Below are 19,395 nucleotides of genomic sequence, written 5' to 3'. Positions count from 1 at the left end.
GGAAGGAGCAGCTGAAGCCAAGAAAGTGAGAGAGCAAGGGGAAGGGGCCAGGACTTATGATGGGGAAATTCTACATAAATATTTAAAAATTCTGCATCAGTGAATAATCATTTATTTTCTATATTGCATTTTAAAATAATTACTACTCAAAATCAGTGATTATATTACATTATTTGGACATATAAATTATGCAGAATTTTACAGAACCTTTTTAAGTTTTTACACAGAAATCTTCCTGGTTTAATTATAACTGTGTAACCAAACCCTCCAGCCTCTATTCATCTCCTGCCTATTGCCGTTTACAGTTGTACTGGTCCCTGATCACATTTTCTGCACACATTGGAGCACAAGGGTGTGTGAGTGCTCTGGGGTTTGAACAGCTGCAGAAATAGTCTTGTGGATGCTCAATACCCACACAGCACAACTGACAAACCTGCTTATAATCGAATGAGAAAAACGCCCAAGTTCCGACCTAAATCGGGAGATGGACGTTTATCTCACAAAAACGAATAACGCGGTATAATCGAAAGCCGAACTTGGACGTTTTCAACTGCACTCCATCGCGGAAGCGTACAAAGTTGATGGGGGCGTGTCGGAGGCGTGGTGAAGGCGGGACTGGGGCATGGTTAGCACCCGAACAGAGATGGGCGCCTTTCGCCGATAATGGAAAAAACGTATGCGTTTGTAGCTAGAATTTAGGGCACTTTTCCTGGACCCTGTTTTTTCACAAATAAGGCCCCAAAAAGTGCCCTAAATGACCAAATTACCCCCAGAGGGAATCGGGGATGACCTCCCCTGACTCCCCCAGTGGTCACTAACCCCCTCCCACCACAAAAAAAATGATGTTTCACAACTTTTTATTTTCACCATCAAATGTCATACCCACCTCCCTGGCAGCAGTATGCAGGTCCCTGGAGCAGTTGTTAGGGGGTGCAGTGGACTTCAGGCAGGTGGACCCAGGCCCATTCCCCCCTACCTGTTACAATTGTGCTGCTTAATGCTTATTAGTCGTCCAACCCCCCAAACCCACTGTACCCACATGTAGGTGCCCCCCTTCACCTCTTAGGGCTATAATAATGGTGTCGACTTGTGGGCAGTGGGTTTTGAGGGGGATTTGGGGGGCTCAACACACAAGGGAAGGGTGCTATGCACCTGGGAGCTCTTTTACCTTTTTTTTTTGTTTTTGTAAAAGTGCCCCCTAGGGTGCCCGGTTGGTGTCCTGGCATGTGAGGGGGACCAGTGCACTACGAATCCTGGCCCCTCTCACGAACAAATGCCTTGGATTTATTTGTTTTTGAGCTGGGCGCTTTCATTTTCCATTATCGCTGAAAAACAAAAATGCCCAGTTCACAAATTGTCGAATAAAACATGGACGTCTATTTTTTGCGAAAATACGGTTTGGTCCGCCCCTTCACGGACCCGTTCTCGCAGATAAACACCCATGGAGATAGACGTTTTCGTTCGATTATGCCCCTCAATGCCTCCTTCCATCACTGCTGCTCAAACTCCCCCCCCTGCATGAACGATTTCTACCCCCCCCCCCCCCCGCCTAACACACACACACACACATCATCCTCTTCAATATTGCCCTGCCTCACCCCTTTGTTAGAAAGGAAAATGGTAAGGTGGAGGGAGAAAAAGAAAGGGAGGAGGTGCAGAGAGAGAGAGAGATCAGAAGGGAGAAGTGCACACTCACTTTCCCCATAGCCAGTCCTCTCTCACACCCAGCGGCACAAGCTACAGGTTGAGAAAAGAAATGTGGCATTCCACAAGGTTCCCCTTTATCACCTATAATATTTAATATCATGATGGTTTCATTGAATTATTTACTGGAAGCTCATGGTTTTAATTCCTTCATCTATGCTGATGACATCACAATTTATATTCCTTTCAATAAGGAATTATCAAAAATTCTATATGACATTAAAATCAGTTTAGATTTGTTGGACTCCTGGGCAGCCAATTTCAAGCTCAAACTCAATAGAGAAAAGACGACTTCCTGTTTTGGGGCAGAGAGAGCAAGGAACCAGCGGAGCCGACGCAACTCCCAGCGACGACGTGCACTCGGGGCGGAGCGCCAGTGGTAAGAATGCACTCCGAGGGGGGGTGCACCATGCTGCACGTGGGGGGGTGCGCAGCGGCGACCCGCCCCGGGTGTCAGCCGCCCTTGCTACCAGGGCCATGCCAAGGGTCTCTGGCACCCCCCTGCAGACTACCAGTTGGCGCCACCCCCCCCCCCCCCCCGCACCTGCCTGGCTCCAAGGCAGCGATTCCCCTCTCTCCCCTGCCCTCCCGCTCCCATGTAGGAACTACCCGCCCTCTTCTCCCCCCCAAGATCCCGTTCCTTTTTTTTTTCTTTTAAATTTACCTTCCTCCGGCAGCGCAGCGTCAGTGAAGGAGGCGGCGCTCCCAGTCCCGACGTCTCTAGCCTTCCCTTGTTCGCTGCTCACTGCCCCGCCTTCTTCTGATGTCAAGGATGACAGCCTTTTGTCATTCCCGTGTCAGAGGGTTAAGGACAACAGTGCTGGGTGTGTGGGCAGCACTGAGATCCTGAAGCTGTTTTCTGTGGTTTTCTACCCCATGTCATGACAGGATGCATAGCCGACTTTTCTTCACCTCCATTTCAGTCATAAAGAGCATTCTATCATCTCAGAGAGCTGTGCACATTTGTTGTATTTCAATAGTAACATAGTAGATGACGGCAGAAAAAGACCTGCACGGTCCATCCAGTCTGCCCAACAAGATAACTCATATGTGCTACTTTTTGTGTATACCCTACTTTGATTTGTACCTGTGCTCTTCAGGGCACAGACTGTATAAGTCTGCCCAGCACTATCCCCGCCTCCCAACCACCAGCCCCGCCTCCCAACCACTGGCTCTGGCACAGACCGTATAAGTCTGCCCAGCTCTATCCTTGCCTCCCTACCACCAGCCCTGCCTCCCGATCTTGACTAAGCTCCTGAGGATCCATTCCTTCTGCACAGGATTCCTTTATGCTTATCCCACGCATGTTTGAATTCCGTTATTAGAGGAAAGCTATTTCCACATATTGAAACACAAGTTAAGTTAATGTGATCATAGCTATCAAACACTACCTTGTATCCTATTAAACAAGAAAAGCAGAGTTGAAAATGAAGAATCTAAGCAAGTATTCATGAGAACAAATTAACTTTTTTTTTTTTGCCAGTAAACTATGGCGTCTGTTCCCCATCCAAGACACAGTGTTAAAACAGACTTTCTAGACCTGTCAGTGATCACTGCTTGCTGATGGACTCAAGTAAAAGCCATTTTTAGACAAGGTAGAAGCTGAAACAGGCAGTTGGTTGTGCTAAACAGGGCCCACAGTGAAGTCCTACATGCATGCTGGGCAGGTCTTTTGGAAAATGGGCTCCTGATTTTGGGTTTAAAAAATAGATCAGGCCAGCAAATGAATGGCTATTGCAGAAACACATGATCTAATTCATTTATAAACCTTCTTTAAAGTCACTGAACCTGGTAAAATAATGCAGCACATTCTTCAGCATTTTCTTCCAAAACCTCCCACAAAGATAACTAGTGTTTAATCCATGAAGGAGAAAGTCTGCATGCTACCAACTAGCAATTAAATGGATGAAAGCACCCAGCAATCACAGGAGCAATGAGTCACAGGTGTTCTAGGCAGCAGGAAAGGAAGAGGGAAAAGTTGGCAGACTTACTTCCCACAAGTGCTGTGTGTTCCTGACAGCCCCAGCTTGCACCTTCTCTGGTGGAAGAATGACTCCCTGGAATGGGCCAATCCACGTGCCCTGCTGGATCCTCTGAGCGGCACAGATGCCATAGGCCAGTCCTGGCACAGTGCTGGTACAAAGACAGACCTCCCGAGGCAGGTCCCTCAGCCAATCGGGGATTTCAGGAGGAGGTGCAACAGCTGCGGTGCTGCTGGTGCCCACCAGGCGGCGCAGCGAATGCAGGGGCCCATGCATGGGACACTCACCATTACGGTTATCTGCGCACATGTCGCAACCTGCAGAGGGACAGAAGAGAAGGACAGTGTCACACTACGACCTGAAGGGGGAGTCAAGAGCCAGGGGAGTGTGGGGCTGGAGCTATAACATGCAAAAAGAGGCCTACACAGCTGGGACCCCAAGTCTGGGTTTTAGACACACATATCACAGCACTGGGAAGAAGAGAGAGGATTTGGTAACAGTAGACTAATTGTGGCATATCACAGGATGAAGGAAAGGAAGGATGACAAAAAGAGAGGTTAAAAGCCTGTGGGTCATATATGAAACTGTAACATGTATGTAGTAGTGCACAGCTTGTAAGAGAAAAAATGTACAAGAAAGGGAACATTTATTTGGGTTTCCCTCATGCCTTTTTTTAGTAGCAGCTCAGGTATTTCCATGTCCCTGGAGGGATTACAATCTAATTTTGTACCTGAAGTAATAGAGTGTTAAGTCACTTGCCCAAGATCAGAGGGGGCAGCAGTTGGATTTGAACCTTGGTTTCCCATCCACTGCTCTAACCACTAGGCAGGTCTGAATTTGTGGACAAAAAGGAAATGGAGCTGTGGAGCTAGGGAGGGGGCAGGAGCACCAACAGGGCTTCCAAGTTACCCAGTTCCAGGAGGGAGGAATCTGCAGCATTGCTTTCAATGGGATGTAACTGTAAAACTAGGAGTGGCCAAAAGTCTCCCTTCTCAAACTGCAGCTCTGCACCAGGAGAAGGGGGAGGGGGCTGGATTAGGGCACAGAGGTGACTGTTCCCTGCTCCAGGTTTATTGCCTTCCCATCTCTTTCCTGGAAGCTGCTTGGAAGGGAAGAGCTGGAGACATTAGGCCCTGCTAGTAGGTCACACCTGACTGGCAGGCAGACCTGTTTTATCCGCCAACTTTTAATGCAGGGCAAAACTCCTAAAATAGCAATCCCCTAAAGACCCATCAAGAGATTCAGCCTGTACAATGGATCTGAGCTATATGTGCCCCCCCCCCCCCCCCCCCCACACACACACACTAGTAGTAACTCTGGCCCTGGATCCCCCTTTGCCTTTCCAGCCCTTATCCAGAAACATCCTACCCCTCTCTCTCCTACCCTCTATCCCAGCTCTCTTTCTCCTACTCTTCCAAGAAGCAGCTCCTAATCTCCCTCTTAACCCCCTGCACAGCAACAGCCTTCTGTCTTCTCCTCACTCCAGCAACATCCCCCCACCCCCACTCCACTCCGTACTGGATAGCCTCCCCACCCTCTCCTTTAATTTTGTCTGGCTCAGTAAAGACAAGTTCTTCAGGCCATGCTCTCAGCTGCCAAAAAGCAGATAAAATAAGTATGGGTCCTGTTTGACTGTGAATGTTTACAGGCCCTGAGGTAGCCTCACCCCTTACTCCAGCAAAGACTTCCGATGCCCAAGGAAATGCATGTAAGAAAGAGGATGCTACAGTGCTGTTCAGAGGGTTCAGGCCGACAGGCCCCAAGCTGCTTTTCTATTCCATTGTTGCTACTGTTATGGTCCTGCTGCAAGAAACCTGATGATCTTCTTTAAGGAATAATTCTTGGGGCAGGTGCCCCACTCATTCCTCCCCCATCCCTCGACTCAACACTGGGACTAAGGATGCACATCCCAACTGTCAGGCACAGGATATGACCACCAACAAGCAGGGCCGCCGAGAGGGGGGAGCATGGGGGACAAGGTTCCCCGGGCCTCCAAGGGGGGCCCAGCGCCACAGTCCCCTCCTCCTGCCCCCTCCATCCACCACCAGGCCGGGCCCCCCTGAATTAAAATCATAGCGCCTCACCTCGACCTCGCTCCGTGTGAAAGAAGCGCAGCAGCGGCAGTCTGCATTTTGCCTCCCTTCGGGCCTTCCCTCCCTGTGTCCCACCCGGGACACAGAGAGGGAAGGCCCGAAGGGAGGCGAGCTGCAGACTGTCGCTGCTGCGCTTGTTTCACACGGAGCGAGGTCGAGGTGAGGCGCTATGATTTTAATTCAGGGGGCCCCGCCCGGTGGTGGACAGAGGGGGGTGGCGACGACGACGACCTCGGGGGGGGGGGGCAGTGGGGGGCGGGGCAGCAGGGGCGAGGCCCCGGGGCGGCCTTGCCCCAGGCCCGGCCCAATCTCTCGGCGGCCCTGCCAACAAGACTTCTCCTTATCCAGGATAGTGTTTTTGTCTTTCATCTTTGAATTCCAACATCTTGAGTAGAACTGCATTCAAGATCTCCACTTAGTGGCCTCCAGTACCCATTTTTCCTAAGCCTCTCTACAAGCTTCTCTAATAAGCTAAATAACCAGCACTACTAGCATGACAGTGAAGCTGTCCACACCTATTTCCTCTTACAATGACTATGTCCCACCATATCGCCCCCTCCTGTGGAGAACAGGTATGACACAAAACAACAGATGGCCTGATATTTAGGGGCTCTTTTACTAAGCTGTGACTAACTTGTGCTTACGGCAAGTTAAAAAGTACTACCATGGGAGCACGCTCAGGCGTCCTGCGGTAGTTTTGGGATTGGCACGCACTTTCCACATGCTACAAAATATTTTTCATGTTTTTAGCGTTGTGACCATGTCTGAAAGTGGAGAGTAAGCACGCTCTTCGCTATTCGGTTAGCACAGCTACATCACCATATGCCAACCGACAAGTGCGTGGTTAGGTCAGGAGCCCTTACTACCGAGAAAATAGGTGTCGGAAAGGGCTCACACAATGACCATGCACTAATGGGGAAATTAGCACATAGCCATTAGAATGGAAAATGGGGCCATTTTACCACTGCGCTAGAAGTGGCCTCAGCGTGCACGAAAGAACTACACTGAGGATAGTGCAGTCGGTTTTTAGCGCATTTTAGTAAAAGTGCCCCTTAGTCTGAACCAAGCCACAAGCAAGTGGAGCAGAAACAAAGTGAAACAAAATAACTCAGCCTACCCAAACATTTTATAATTTTGCATTTCTAGACTTATTTTAGCTTGTAGTGTTTTATAACATTTTTTTCAGGGTCAATAAGCCCCTTCCCCTTACAGTCTAAGTGGTTACTGAAGGTATATGGTCACCTTACTTTCTAACTCTTCTTACTTTCTTACCTATCTATATGTTCCATCTTTGCTTTACCCTTCACTATCAATTAAAATGTTCTATTACGTATTGTGTTGACATTGTAAGTAGTATACTATGCCATACTTTATATTGTTATTTGAATATTTTTACTGCTGTAATTGCCTATTGCTCATGTTTGATCTATTCTTACTGTACACCGCCTTGAGTGAATTCCTTCAAAAAGGCGGTAAATCCTAATAAATAAATAATATAATAAAGTGACTTGTCCACAATCACAAGGAGAGTTGGGGAATAAGTGTGATTTGAACCCCTTGCTCTGACCATCACTCTACTCCTTCCTTTTCGATGGTATAAGCATAGGGGAAAGGCTACAGCCACTCTCCGTCTAACAGAGCCCATTCCTATACCAGGTCCCTCACCTTTCTTTATTACACTCCTTCCTTAACCCATCTAGCACTGATTTCTCAAAACACATTCTCAAAATCCTGAAAGGTAACTTTAAAACCATACAAGAACGTAAGACCTTTGAAGTCAGAATGATTGAATATTTTAACACCCAACAGAAAGGACTTAACAAGGATCTGGGGTTCCTAGCCCATTATAAACCATAAAGCTGTATTTCTCTGTTGATCACCCCACCCCTCACCTATCCACACCCATCCTATTAGAATATCAATGTTATGCTTTGATGTCCCCATGCATACCTCCGACCCACCCCCATCCTCCCACCCTGTCAGACTGTCATAGTAATGCTTGAATGTTTTCACTTATATACACTGTCAGCTAGCACATTTGCTTATTTCCGATCTGACGAAGAAGGGCAACCTTCGAAAGCTAATCAAGAAATGTATTAAGTTATGTCCAATAAAAAAGGTATCATCTTATTTTCTTTTCCATGTTTTATTTTGTTTGATTTCTATTGATAACCTTAAGAGTGGACTAACACACTCCTCTACTCAAAACACATTCACACTGGAACAGAGAGAAAGGAACCATGGTACTGAAAACCACATCAGAGGAATGAGATAATCTGTGTCTGTTACAGGGGGATAACTGTTTTTTTTAATTGCAAAACTTCCAACCTGTTTGAACCAATGTTTCATTTTTTTAAATCACAAAACCTATGGATTTAACATCTAACTAATGTTGCAGATACCCTCATAGATCATAAATGCCTGCAATGACTGTAAGTGATCATTTCCCTGTGCCCCTTCTCTTCTCTCTCGTCTGCCAAGAACTGTTAGTATGTCCACATCCAACCATCTGGGAGGTTCTGCAGCTTCACTGCCCGGCACACATTCACTGGAACTTGCATAAGCAAGCAAGAATAAAAACTGGGTTATTTAAAAGTCCCTGCAATTCAATGTTCTCCCACCCTTCAGACTCATAACCCTCACATTCTTTAATCTATGCCACTGATTATCTCATGGAAAACAGCCCCACTAAAGAACACTTATATACTAACATAGTAACATAATAGATGACAGCAGAAAAAGACCTGCACGGTCCATCCAGTCTGCCCAACAAGATAAGTTCATATGTACTACTTTTTGTGTATACCCTACCTTGATTTGTACCTGTCCTCTTCAGGGCACAGACCGTACAAGTCTGCCCAGCACTATCCCCGCCTCCCAACCACCAGCCACACAAGTCTGCCCAGCACTATCCCTGCCTCCCAACCACCAGCCACGCCTCCCACCACCAGCTCTGGTACAGACCGTATAAGTCTGCCCAGCACTATCCCCGCCTCCCACCACCGGCTCTGGCACTTGCTCCTCTTGAGTGTCTTGAAATGCCCCTGTGCCTTCCCTTCCCTCCCAGACCCTGCTGGGAGATGGTTCAGGGCTGTTGGTGATGCTGGGAGGTAGAGGGGTAGGAGGAATAGTTCTAGAAACTTCAGGAAAGCACTGATGGCCTTTGCACAGGAATTTTGCATTTCCAGGACACCAAAATAATATTTCTTATTGTTGCCGGGAATTAGGAACGGTAGAACTTAATTTTTTACATTTCCTTGGTAAGGATAAGTCATAGGAGCCAACTTTTCAAAAAGATTAAGGGATCTTTTTACTGAGCCACGGTAAGTGCTAGTGTGTTCTTACTGCAGGATGCGCTGAGGTGTCCTGTGGTGACTTCTTAATCTGCGTGCACTATCCGTGCACTGAAATTGTTTTTGTTTTTTGCAGAGGGGGCGTGTCTGGGAGGTGGAGAGTAATCGTTTCTGGGTTAATCAGTTAGTGCAGCTACATTACCACATGCTGATTGGTGCAGGATTAGCGTATGAGCCCTTACCACCTACAAAATGGGTGGCGGTAAGCGTTCACATGCTAATTTCTATTAATGGCTGTGCTTCAATGGAAAATAGAAAATTGGCCATGTACTGCTGCGGTAAAAATAGCCTTAGTGCGCAAGAAAGATCCATATAAGGGCACGCTATGGCCATTTTTTACCGTAGCTTAGTAAAAGGACCCCCCAAGTTTGTTAAATGCAATACAAATTACCCCACTGTGGACACTGCGGTGGAGCTTGCTCAATAGTGGGGGTGCTCAGCACCCAGAGAGCTGGTTCCCCGGTGCATATTTTTTTTCTTAAATTTGTCGAACTGCTCTTGAATGATTTGTAATAAGTAAGGGAAAAATAAGTAAAATGGTTGACAGTCATCCTACTGCATTTCCCTTATGATGCAAAAATCTGTTTTTTATTTCCTGCTGAGAATCACTCAGACTCCAGCAACCACAAACATAATTGGAGGTGCAAATCTCTGTGCTGTATTGTTTAAACATGTATCAAACAAGTTGGGAGATGGCTACCAGCAGCCCCATATTCTACTCACACCCCTAGAGAAGAGGTTTTTAATATAGCAGAGCTAGGTGGAGGTCACCTCTTTTCAGACAGAGACTGGCACCAGGAGGTAACTTTCTTTGCATATCATTTAGCATTTAGAAAGCGTTGGATAATATCAGTCTCCAGAACTGTTTTGAGAAAGGTCTGTGCTCAATCTGCTCTCAGTTTCACACTTCTTGGGCTTCTGTCTGTCTGTCTGTCCAGCTGAGCTGCCCTTGGCTGACTCTCTGCTTCATTCCAAGATCCCCCACTCAAGTTGCTGAGGGGTACCGGAGAAGCAGCAAAAAGAAAGATACTGTAGCCCTTTAGTGCCCAATGTTTCCGTAACAGATTGATGGGAACATTGGACACTAAAGGGTTTAAAATTGGTCTCAGTACAATAATACAAACAGCAGAGACTGCTTTGGGAGTTGGCACCTCTGGGGAGAAGTAATTTTGGGGGGAAGTCATGTATCCTGGGAAAGAAATGCATCCTCAACCTTTGGTTGTTGAATTACCTTCTGTCCTTTTAGTTCTGGAGGAATAAACTCCATGAACTTATGTTCTGGGAATCATGTAGGGCCCAAGAGACAAAAAAACATTCTTGCTGTCTGGGATGCCTACCTACAAAAAAAATCTCACCTACAACATGTAGTCAGGTTTTAAATCCGTTTACATTAGGTTCCTAATTGGGGTTATAGATCTGTAGATTTCAGGTATAGTTCAGGGGGGGGGTTCTGTTGGGGGGTTGGAATTTTCCAATTTCAGCGGATCGGGGCTCTAAAAGCCAAGGCCTCATCCATGGCAGTTATCTTCTATGGTTGTATATTTTGCCTTGCTGGAGTGTTCAGTAGTAATTGGGGAGAAGAGTTGTATGGGGGTTTTGTTCCTCTACTTCTTGTATTGCTCTGTATTGGTATTTAATAACAGGAATTATGAATCAATAAAATGATAGCTTGGGTGGAGTGGGGTAGGGGTGGGAGAGGGAGAAAATTGTTAAACTATTTGATGATGGCCTTCATTCTTTTGTTCTTCCTCTACGTCTTGCTATTCGATTTCCTTAGTACCAAGATTGTTGGCTGTGTTTAGTAGGAGGAGTCATCGATAAAAATGTTGATACATATTAATACAAATACCAGGAAAAGAAATGGATTGACACCCTACATTTTTGGGACTTCCACAGTCATGGGTGTGTCTGATTCGGAATCTTTTCTCCAGCTTGCAAGGGTTTTCGGCAGACTAAAAGAGAGCATCCAGCTTCCTAGCCACAGACTGACCGACATGGCCTATGTCTGCAGATCAGAAAGGCAAATTATCTTCTAGCATCTAAAGGCAATTCTTCTGATCTTCTGTGCAGGATATTTTGCCCTATAAAGTGGGGACAGGACCACCTTCTCTCTTTCCCTACAAACCCAAACTCTCACGCCAGGTTCTGCAAGTAGAGGGGGTTCAGTACCAAGGGCACATCAGTAACTATTCTTCCAAACAGGGCAGAAAGAGGATTTGGGGCTGGAGAGTGGTGGTGGATCCCAGATACATGGACTGCAGGCAGCAACCCTGTAACAATGTGAGGCTGCCATGGACGGCACTCTCTGATATGCTTTAGTGTCTAATCTCTCTCAACAGAACATCGAAAAGAAAATAAGATGATACCTCTTTTTATTGGACTAACTTAATCCATTTTCTGAATAGATTTTGAAGGTAACCCTTCTCCTTCAGATCGGAAATTGAAAGTTTTGAGGAAGAATTCAGTTTCATTTCCAAGCCAGGTCTAATATCACTGAAACTGCTATGCGGATTTTTAAAAATAAAACCGATTAAGGATGTTTCTTGAGAAGGGCTCTGTTTTCTAAAGATGTTTGTCCAGTGACACGTGAGTGTGATAAAATGTTTGTAAAAATCACTCCTTGCTTATTTCAGCCTTGTAGTGGAAAGAGCGGGCTTCAGTTGGTTTTGGTAGCCACTGGAGTGAATAAACTTTCTTCTGCCACCTAAGCACCCGAGACCTGCCCTTCCCCTCGGCTCTGCCCTCTCTTCTCCTTCACCCTCATGTACCAATGGCAGGGCTAAAAATCAAACCATTTCTCATGCAACTCTTATTGTACAGTGGTGTATAAATATGTAAGAACTACCCTGAAAGTCTCTAAGTCCCATGCTTCCCCAAACACATACCAAAGCTGTACAACATTTCTAAAACTGCAGCCTGAAAGTTGCACTCTCTTATAGACCCCCAGCTCCCTTCTGCTCTTCATTCACTGGCACTCTCCTAACCTTTCTGTTGAGCTACAAAATCCCCGGCCACAAAGGAGACGAAATATCATGCAGGGCACAGACTCAAAACAATTCTGAGAAATTAGGATGTTCCGAAGTCCTGATTTATTTTGACTTCATTGCGAGGGCTTAAGATGACATCTAGCCTTTACATTTGGAAATCCAGTAGTAAGGACGGGGTGCGTGAAGGAGGAAAGAACTGGTGATTATTGTGTAGAAAGTATGAACACCTTTTCTAAATGCCAGATGCGACACGGGAGTGAGGGTGGGGAAGGGGGGGTGTCATTCTAATATATTCAGTTGTCATCTATTTACACTTGATTTCTAGTAAGACATTATCGGAGTCTTCCTATAATGCTGGGACGCATCCCAGAGCTCAGTGGATCTTTTCACGGCCAAAAATCATTTCTCTTCAGCTTTCTGAAATATAGAATCCTAGAATTCTCTCACTCAGCAAAAAGATGAATATTTATTCAAGATCAATATTTTATTATTTGCGTTACTAAAGAGATCGGCTACTTTGACTTTTCTGGATTTGCTGTGTCTCAGTGGTTTTTCCAAATTTTGTTGCTTACAAGATTGCTCTGCATGTTTCACTTTTTAAAAATTCATTACAGAGTGTAACTCTCTCTCTCTCTCTCTCTCTGTATATAGATAGAGATGCATCTGTCTATATGTATGTATATGATATGTTGGTCTGCAGTGGGTGAGAGGTCTCGGACAAAGTGAATGCTGTTTTAGATTCTTTAATTTGTAATTTGTCAGTTTGTATTTGTTATCTTTTCAATACATTTTATTCTTTAATTTATTTAGGGCTACATTTTGATCAAAATTTGTAATCACAATTAATGGTATGCTATTTCTTTATTTCCCCTCCCCCCCCCCCCCCCCCCCCACTGCAGCTCCTTGTGACTCTGGGAAATGAAGGGTTAAGTGACTTGCCCAGAGTCACAAGGAGATGCAATGGGAAAGCAAATAAATAGATAACATACCTTTAATCACAAGATTAACCTCGATTAAAATTGTAATCAAAATGCAACTCTACAGAATTTATATAGCTTTATATAGTTATTCATATGGTTATCCATTTTTAGTTATTTAAACATATATACACACAAACTTTTAAATAGATAATATTCCATTCCATTTCTTAACTTAATATATCGCTCGTTACTTAACAATTAAGTGGTGCACAGTTATAATAGTTATAACACTATGTTAGATAATAATATAGATTGATAAATAACAAGTGTCTGTGTTTAATGAGGAATTGCTTTGTCCTTGTAGCTCCACTTTATATCCAGCCTCTGTAGCACCTCTGCATTGTCCCTTTTCCCCTGCAGCAGTGAGTATTTAAGACAAGGAAAGGGTGTCATCCCTTTATTTCAGATATATTCCTGCTTTAAGTATTGTACTAAAATTCAGTCTAGAAAGTAAGGTATCTTGCCTTCTGGGATAAGAAACCCAAACAGAAGGAGAGACAGCAGGTGTTGGATGCAGATTATTAAGATGGCTTGGTCGGTGAAAATTAAGGAAGCTATCAAAGTTTTTATTTGAATTTTGTGTGTAAGAACCATGTAATTATATTGGTGTGAGCAGAGACTGCCCGTAGGGCAGATGTGGTCTGAGGATTACAACCTGGGGGTGGGGTGGGGAACTGGACAGAGACTGGGTGGGCCATGGACTGTTGTCTGCCTAATTTCTACTGCTTTTCTTTTTCTTTTGGAGGGGGGGGGGGGGAAGAGGTAGCAACAAACTGTATGAAAAATAACACTGAGAAAAAGGGGAAAATCCTGTAGACTTTATTTTTCCTTCGATTGGCTGAACAGTATTTATGAATTAAATGTTTGATGTCAATACCAGCAGGTGGATAAACCTTATCCCCCCCCCCCCCCCCCCATGCACAATGTAGAGATGATGAATAGGCGCTGGGAGAGGCGATCAATGGCCAGTCCTTCCTGGCTCTACTCTCTCCTACAAAACCATAGGGCAATTAATTGTGGCTTGTCCCCTCATTCTTCATCTCGTTGTGGCACATATCGATGGAGATTACTGCTGATGGACCATTTTATCACCTTAAATAAACAGTCACCACCTTTTCTAACCTCAATCTAATATATGACTGTATACAGGGGGCGGACGGGGGAGGGATGGCTTGCATACACTTAGGACACAGGATAACTAGATCTGGTTTGCGATTTCTTTCCTTTTAACATACATACTTTTTTTTTTTATTCAAGTAGAAATCCAGACACGTAGTTCTCGACTGCACTGCGCGGTCATTTCCCTCGCTTTTAACGGGAGATGTACAGAGCAGGGCAGAATCGTCACATTTAAGAAGGAGCTGTAAAAAGTTCCCTGTTAAATGGTAAGTTTGAAGTATCTTTTTGTCCACATAATTCTACAACACCGTTGCGTGTTTATTTCCTTTTTTCTTAGCAGACGTTTCTGCACTGGCTTCCGTAAGAAAATAAATATTAGGGATGACAGAGGTTTGCGGTAACTGTCAGAAAATGCTCCGAGGAGCTTTGCTGCTTCACTTATCTGTATAAAGTGTATACGTTGTATATGGACGTTTAAAGTGTTCTGGTACTCAAACGTCAACTATTTGGCCCTTTCTTTTTCTGTCTTTTTAATTCAGTACACCGCTATTGTAACTTGGGAAATCTGAGTGTGTTTGCCTGTTTATCAATTCGGGTCCAAGCCCATCCTGTGCCACCCCCGCCTGCCCTCTCTGCCTTGGACTGGGCGGGAAGGGTCACGGCCTGGGCTCAGCCGTGGCTGCAGCAGGCTGAGAAGGGGGTTCAAAGCATGTGCGGTGCCCCCCCCCCCCCCCCCTCAGCCAGATCATTGTAAGAAGAAGGATTTTTGACTTGTTGAAAGCCTTTGAAAAGGACGGGATGCCATCGGCTTTCTGCGATTTCCTACTTTAAAGAAAGCCAACTCGGAAGCAAAACAACCTGCTTGAAGAGTTTGATCTCTGTCTAGATCACCTAAAGGGAAAGCAGGGGGAATCAATGTTCCTGGAGTTATTTATATAAACACATTTAGGAACGCGCAAACGTCGCTTTCCAGTTTTAGCGCAATGTTGCAACTAAACGGTTAGCTGAAAAGCCAACGCAAAAGTACCTCTCCCGGGCTGAAACGGGGGTCCTAAGGTGTTTAAAATCAGTAGGGGGGGGGGGTCTTTCTTAAATTGCCTGTTGCAGAATGATTTCCCAGAGTTTTCACAGAGGCAGGCAGCCTGATAGATCTCCGCATAGGGCTTGGCAGTTGCAGAAGTTAATATATATATTTTTTGAGGAAAGTAGGCAGGCTGGGGAGAGAAACTGCGAACGTTTCCCTGCCTCTGGCTGTCCTGCAAACTTATGAGCCCCTGAGAGACGACTTTAATAGATAGATATTTGCAGAACTGCTATAAGAAATGAAACAGAAATGGTCTGCGCTGTTTGAATGGCAATTAGAACAAATTAGTTTAGGAAAGCTATGAAGGAATAGAATAGGATCCCTGTCTGGTCGGAGTGAAAAATATGGAAAGTTTGTTAATATGAATAAAGGAAGGAGGGGGAAGACATTGAAACCCCCAATGACAACCCAAGGCGCATTCTGAAATACACAACGAGCACACAGCATCTATTAATCACATTACTTATATTGGTAACGGGTCTTCTCTGCAGACAGCTTTCCCTAAGCTGTGCAAATTCTTTAGGATTTATTACGATCAAGTGTTTGAAGCTTGCATTCCTTCTAAAAGCAACACCAGGAAAACTGAGACCAATTTCAATGTATATATTACAAATAATTTGGCGGTCTAAAATTGCAGAAGATTCCCCGAAAACATGTTTGATTTTGACACACTTATTATACACAGATGCAGCTGACACTTGGGCTTCCTCGGTGACTTACTTGTCTGCTGCTTTGCAACACAATTAACTAGCGGATACACCGTGATATGTTAATAATTCGCTCACACGGGGGCAAAAAAAAATTCTCTTGTAATTTAACCTGCAGCTGAAATTATGCTAAACTATTGAGAGCAGATTCTCAATTTAGCCAGCTCAACGATACCTAAGCAATAGCGATATATTTTATAAATACTATTTTTTTCAGTCATTCTTAAGGGGAAAAAATGTCCAAAACGAATGTTACAACAAAACAAACATCTGAAATTATCTACGTTCAGATAAGAATTTTTAAGCAGGAACATTAAACCACAAAGCAAATATTAAGGCATGGTTTCGAAGAATAGAGGGTGGGTGCAGAAAAAAATGAAACTTTGGCTATGTGGGGTTTTAGGCAGAGATGGGGTGGGGGGGAGCTGCTAACTGGGTGACAGTTGCTCTAGTAAAGTGGATGTTGGTAGCAATGAAGGCTGTTAGAGCAGGGCTAAGGGCAGTAGGTACTGGATGTACTGGTCTGACAGAGTGGCGGGGAGCGCTGCTTGCACTGGCATTGGATGCTGGGTGCACTGGGTTTGACATTGTGGCAGAGAGTATACCATGTGCAATGAACTGATGCAGTGGCAGGATGTGGTTATTGATGGCAGTGGATGCGGGGTGTACACGACCGATGTGATCAGTGCATTGTTTTCTAGCGAAAAAGGTGCCGGTACTCAAATGCAAGGCCACCGTTCTGGGGTGGGGGGTGATCACTGAGGGAACCCACCCCACAACAGCCAGGCCCCTGCAAACAATCACAGAATCTATGACAAGGCAGAACTGGTGTGTAGAGCCTGAGCTCTTTCATTAAAACTTGGGGACCATGGGTCAATTTTAGCAGACAATGGAAAAGGTGCCGGTACTCAGTACCCCCAAGTACCCCCCTCAAAAAAAGCTCTGATGAAAGTGGATGCCCCTTGCACTAGTGGGCGCTGCTTGCACTGGGCTGATATAATGGCATTGGATGCTGGTTGCACTGGGTTTTACATTGTGGCAGAGAGTAGCAATGAACCGATGCAGTGGCAGGATGTGGTTATTGATGGCAGTGGATGCCGGGTGTACACGACCGATGTGATGAAAGTGGATGCCCGTTGCACTAGTGGGTGCTGTTTGCACTAGGCTGATGTGATGCCAATGGGTTCTGGCTGCACCAGGGCACTGTTTGCACTAGGCTGATGTGATAGCAGGAGCTACTTGCACTATTGGCAGTGAGTTCTGGATGCACTAGGGTGATGTGATAGCAGGAGCGCTATTTGCACTGTTGGCAGTGAGTTCTGTTTGCACTAGGCTGATGTGATAGCAGGAGCGCTACTTGCACTATTGGCAGTGAGTTCTGGATTCACTAGGCTGATGTGAGGGTGCTGGGTAGTGGTAGTGACTGCTGGTGGCACTGGGTCCCTGAGATATGAGGAAAGATTATCACTGGTACATACGGTTGTTGGGGTCGCTGGTGGGGTTGCTGAGGGGGATAATCTCCATCCGCTGCTGGCCGTACAAGTAATAGTCCAGTTCCTCAGAGCTGCACCGCAGGCGGGCCCCCGGCCTCTTCTCCGGGCCCTTGGAGCTTGCTGGCTCTTTCCTGGGTGGAGCCGGCAGAGCGGGGGTGTCGGAATTGGGGGGCAGCGAGCCGAAACCAGTAGCTGGTCCGGGGGTGATGCCCCGCAGGGAGGAAGAGGAGGAGAGAGCGGCCGGGCGCTGGCTGCTGTCGGGTGGCTGCAGGAGGCTCAGGGCTCCGCTCTTCAGGCCGCTCTGCGGGACAAGTTGCTGCTGCCAGTGCTGCAGGTAGGACGGATCCAGCTTCAGGAAGGCCGAACCCCCGGGATCCCCCGGCTTCAGCATGGCCACCTGCAAGAGAGAGAGACACACACAGGAGGTGAGTGGCCGTCCTAACGCAGCCAAAGCAACTGCGAACACTGCAGGGACCCCATCCCACCATCCCACCATAGCAAACCAAGGAAGTTTCTGTAGATAGAAAGCAGGCACCTATCTGCTAAATCTCCCCCCCCCCCCCCCCCCCACCCTGATCCCACCAGAGGAAGGTAACTGCAGACACAGAGCAGAGGCACAACAGCAGAGATCCCAAAATCGCCCTCGGGACGCCCTGATCTCACCAGAGACAACAAAGTACACTAATAACAAACACACAAAGTGTGTGTGTGGGGGGGCAGAACTGCTTATCTCCCCCCCATACCTCACCCAGTCCGCCCCTTCCCGTCACCCGTGCCGTCCTCTACCACCCGATCTGAACTCTCCTACCCCTAGAGCCCAGGAACCCCCCCATGAATAACGCAGGGAGGGGAAGGAGGAGATCAGGGGTCCGCACCTACCTACCTACCTGCTGCTGCTGCTTCTGCCTCCCTCACTGCCAGCCAGAGCCGGAGGAAAACCCAGCAATGGAGAAGCAATGGGAGCGGCTGCGAGATTCAGGCGCCGGGGCTGAGCTCAGCCCGTAAGTGAGGGAGGGAAGGAGGGTGGGAGAGTCCGGCTGCGATCACTGGCACACGTGGGACACACACACACTGCTCTGCTCTCTCCTGCCCTTCCTCCACTCATGTGCTGTGGGGGGAGGGGGGGGGAGAAGGGATTAACATAACATCACAAATACACAACTATAGACTAGACTTTTTCGCGGGGGGGGGGGGAGATGTTCGTGTTCTGTTTTGCTTTTTCTTTCTCACTCTCTTTTAGGAAGGGGGCGTTTATCACATTTTGGATTTTTATGAAAAAGGCTCTTAGCTGGTGTTCCTTCTCTCCTCCCCCCCCCCCCCCCAAGCACAGCTTTGGAAGAGAAAGTAGACTCCATTCTAACACTGTTCTGCAAAGAATTCCTCATAATATTTTGATAAGGAAATCAGTTAAGTGGTCCTATAATTCTTTCGGCTCCCCTACCCCCTCCACTTTTCACTCTTCGGTCCTACTAAACTCTGTTCAATACTTTGCATGATGCTTAGGAACAATTATTGTGAGTGGTGGTAGGTAGCTTATAATTATAGAATAAAGAATAACTATATGAGAAACATGCACGCAGATAGGTGATGTATAGCAAGAAAAAGAATGCTTTTTGCCCGGTGCTGTGCAGTTTGTCCCTACCTGTCATAGCGGACGGATTTACCAAAGTTTGGCATTCAGTTAATACTCATGCGATTTTTTTTAAACCCTGTTTCATAAGTTTCCTTTGCCCTCGAAGTTTGGTGGCTTTTGCCACTTATTATTATTATTATCATCATCATTGTGCAGGCTATCCGTTTAGGACAGACTGAGAAATCTAGTTCTTTGCGCGATGCTTCAGAAACGTCTTTGCCTATTTAGAGTTTATTCTCTATCCTACGGCTTCATCTTAG

The 19,395-nt window shown here is 46.1% G+C and overlaps 1 protein-coding gene across 2 annotated transcripts in view; it reads right to left on the bottom strand.

Moving 5' to 3' along the window:
• The window catches only part of PRDM6 (PR/SET domain 6), a 258,332-nt gene extending 239,842 nt beyond the window's left edge, over nucleotides 1-18,490 (bottom strand). Inside the window, exons 1-3 of one of the 2 annotated variants that reach the window (XM_030193545.1) lie at nucleotides 18,386-18,490; nucleotides 17,488-17,899; nucleotides 3,696-4,003 (exon numbers count right to left, since the gene is read on the bottom strand). In XM_030193545.1, coding sequence (XP_030049405.1) covers nucleotides 3,696-4,003; nucleotides 17,488-17,893 — 714 coding nt within the window. In that variant the 5' untranslated portion in view covers nucleotides 17,894-17,899; nucleotides 18,386-18,490. The remainder of the gene's footprint in view (nucleotides 1-3,695; nucleotides 4,004-17,487; nucleotides 17,900-18,385) is intronic. The other variant, XM_030193544.1, reaches the window with a different exon arrangement.
• Between the last annotated feature and the right edge of the window lie 905 nt (nucleotides 18,491-19,395).

The sequence above is a fragment of the Microcaecilia unicolor genome, chromosome 2 (genome assembly GCF_901765095.1).
Source record: "Microcaecilia unicolor chromosome 2, aMicUni1.1, whole genome shotgun sequence".
NCBI lineage: Eukaryota > Metazoa > Chordata > Amphibia > Gymnophiona > Siphonopidae > Microcaecilia > Microcaecilia unicolor.
This window is presented reverse-complemented; position numbering and strand designations above follow the sequence as displayed.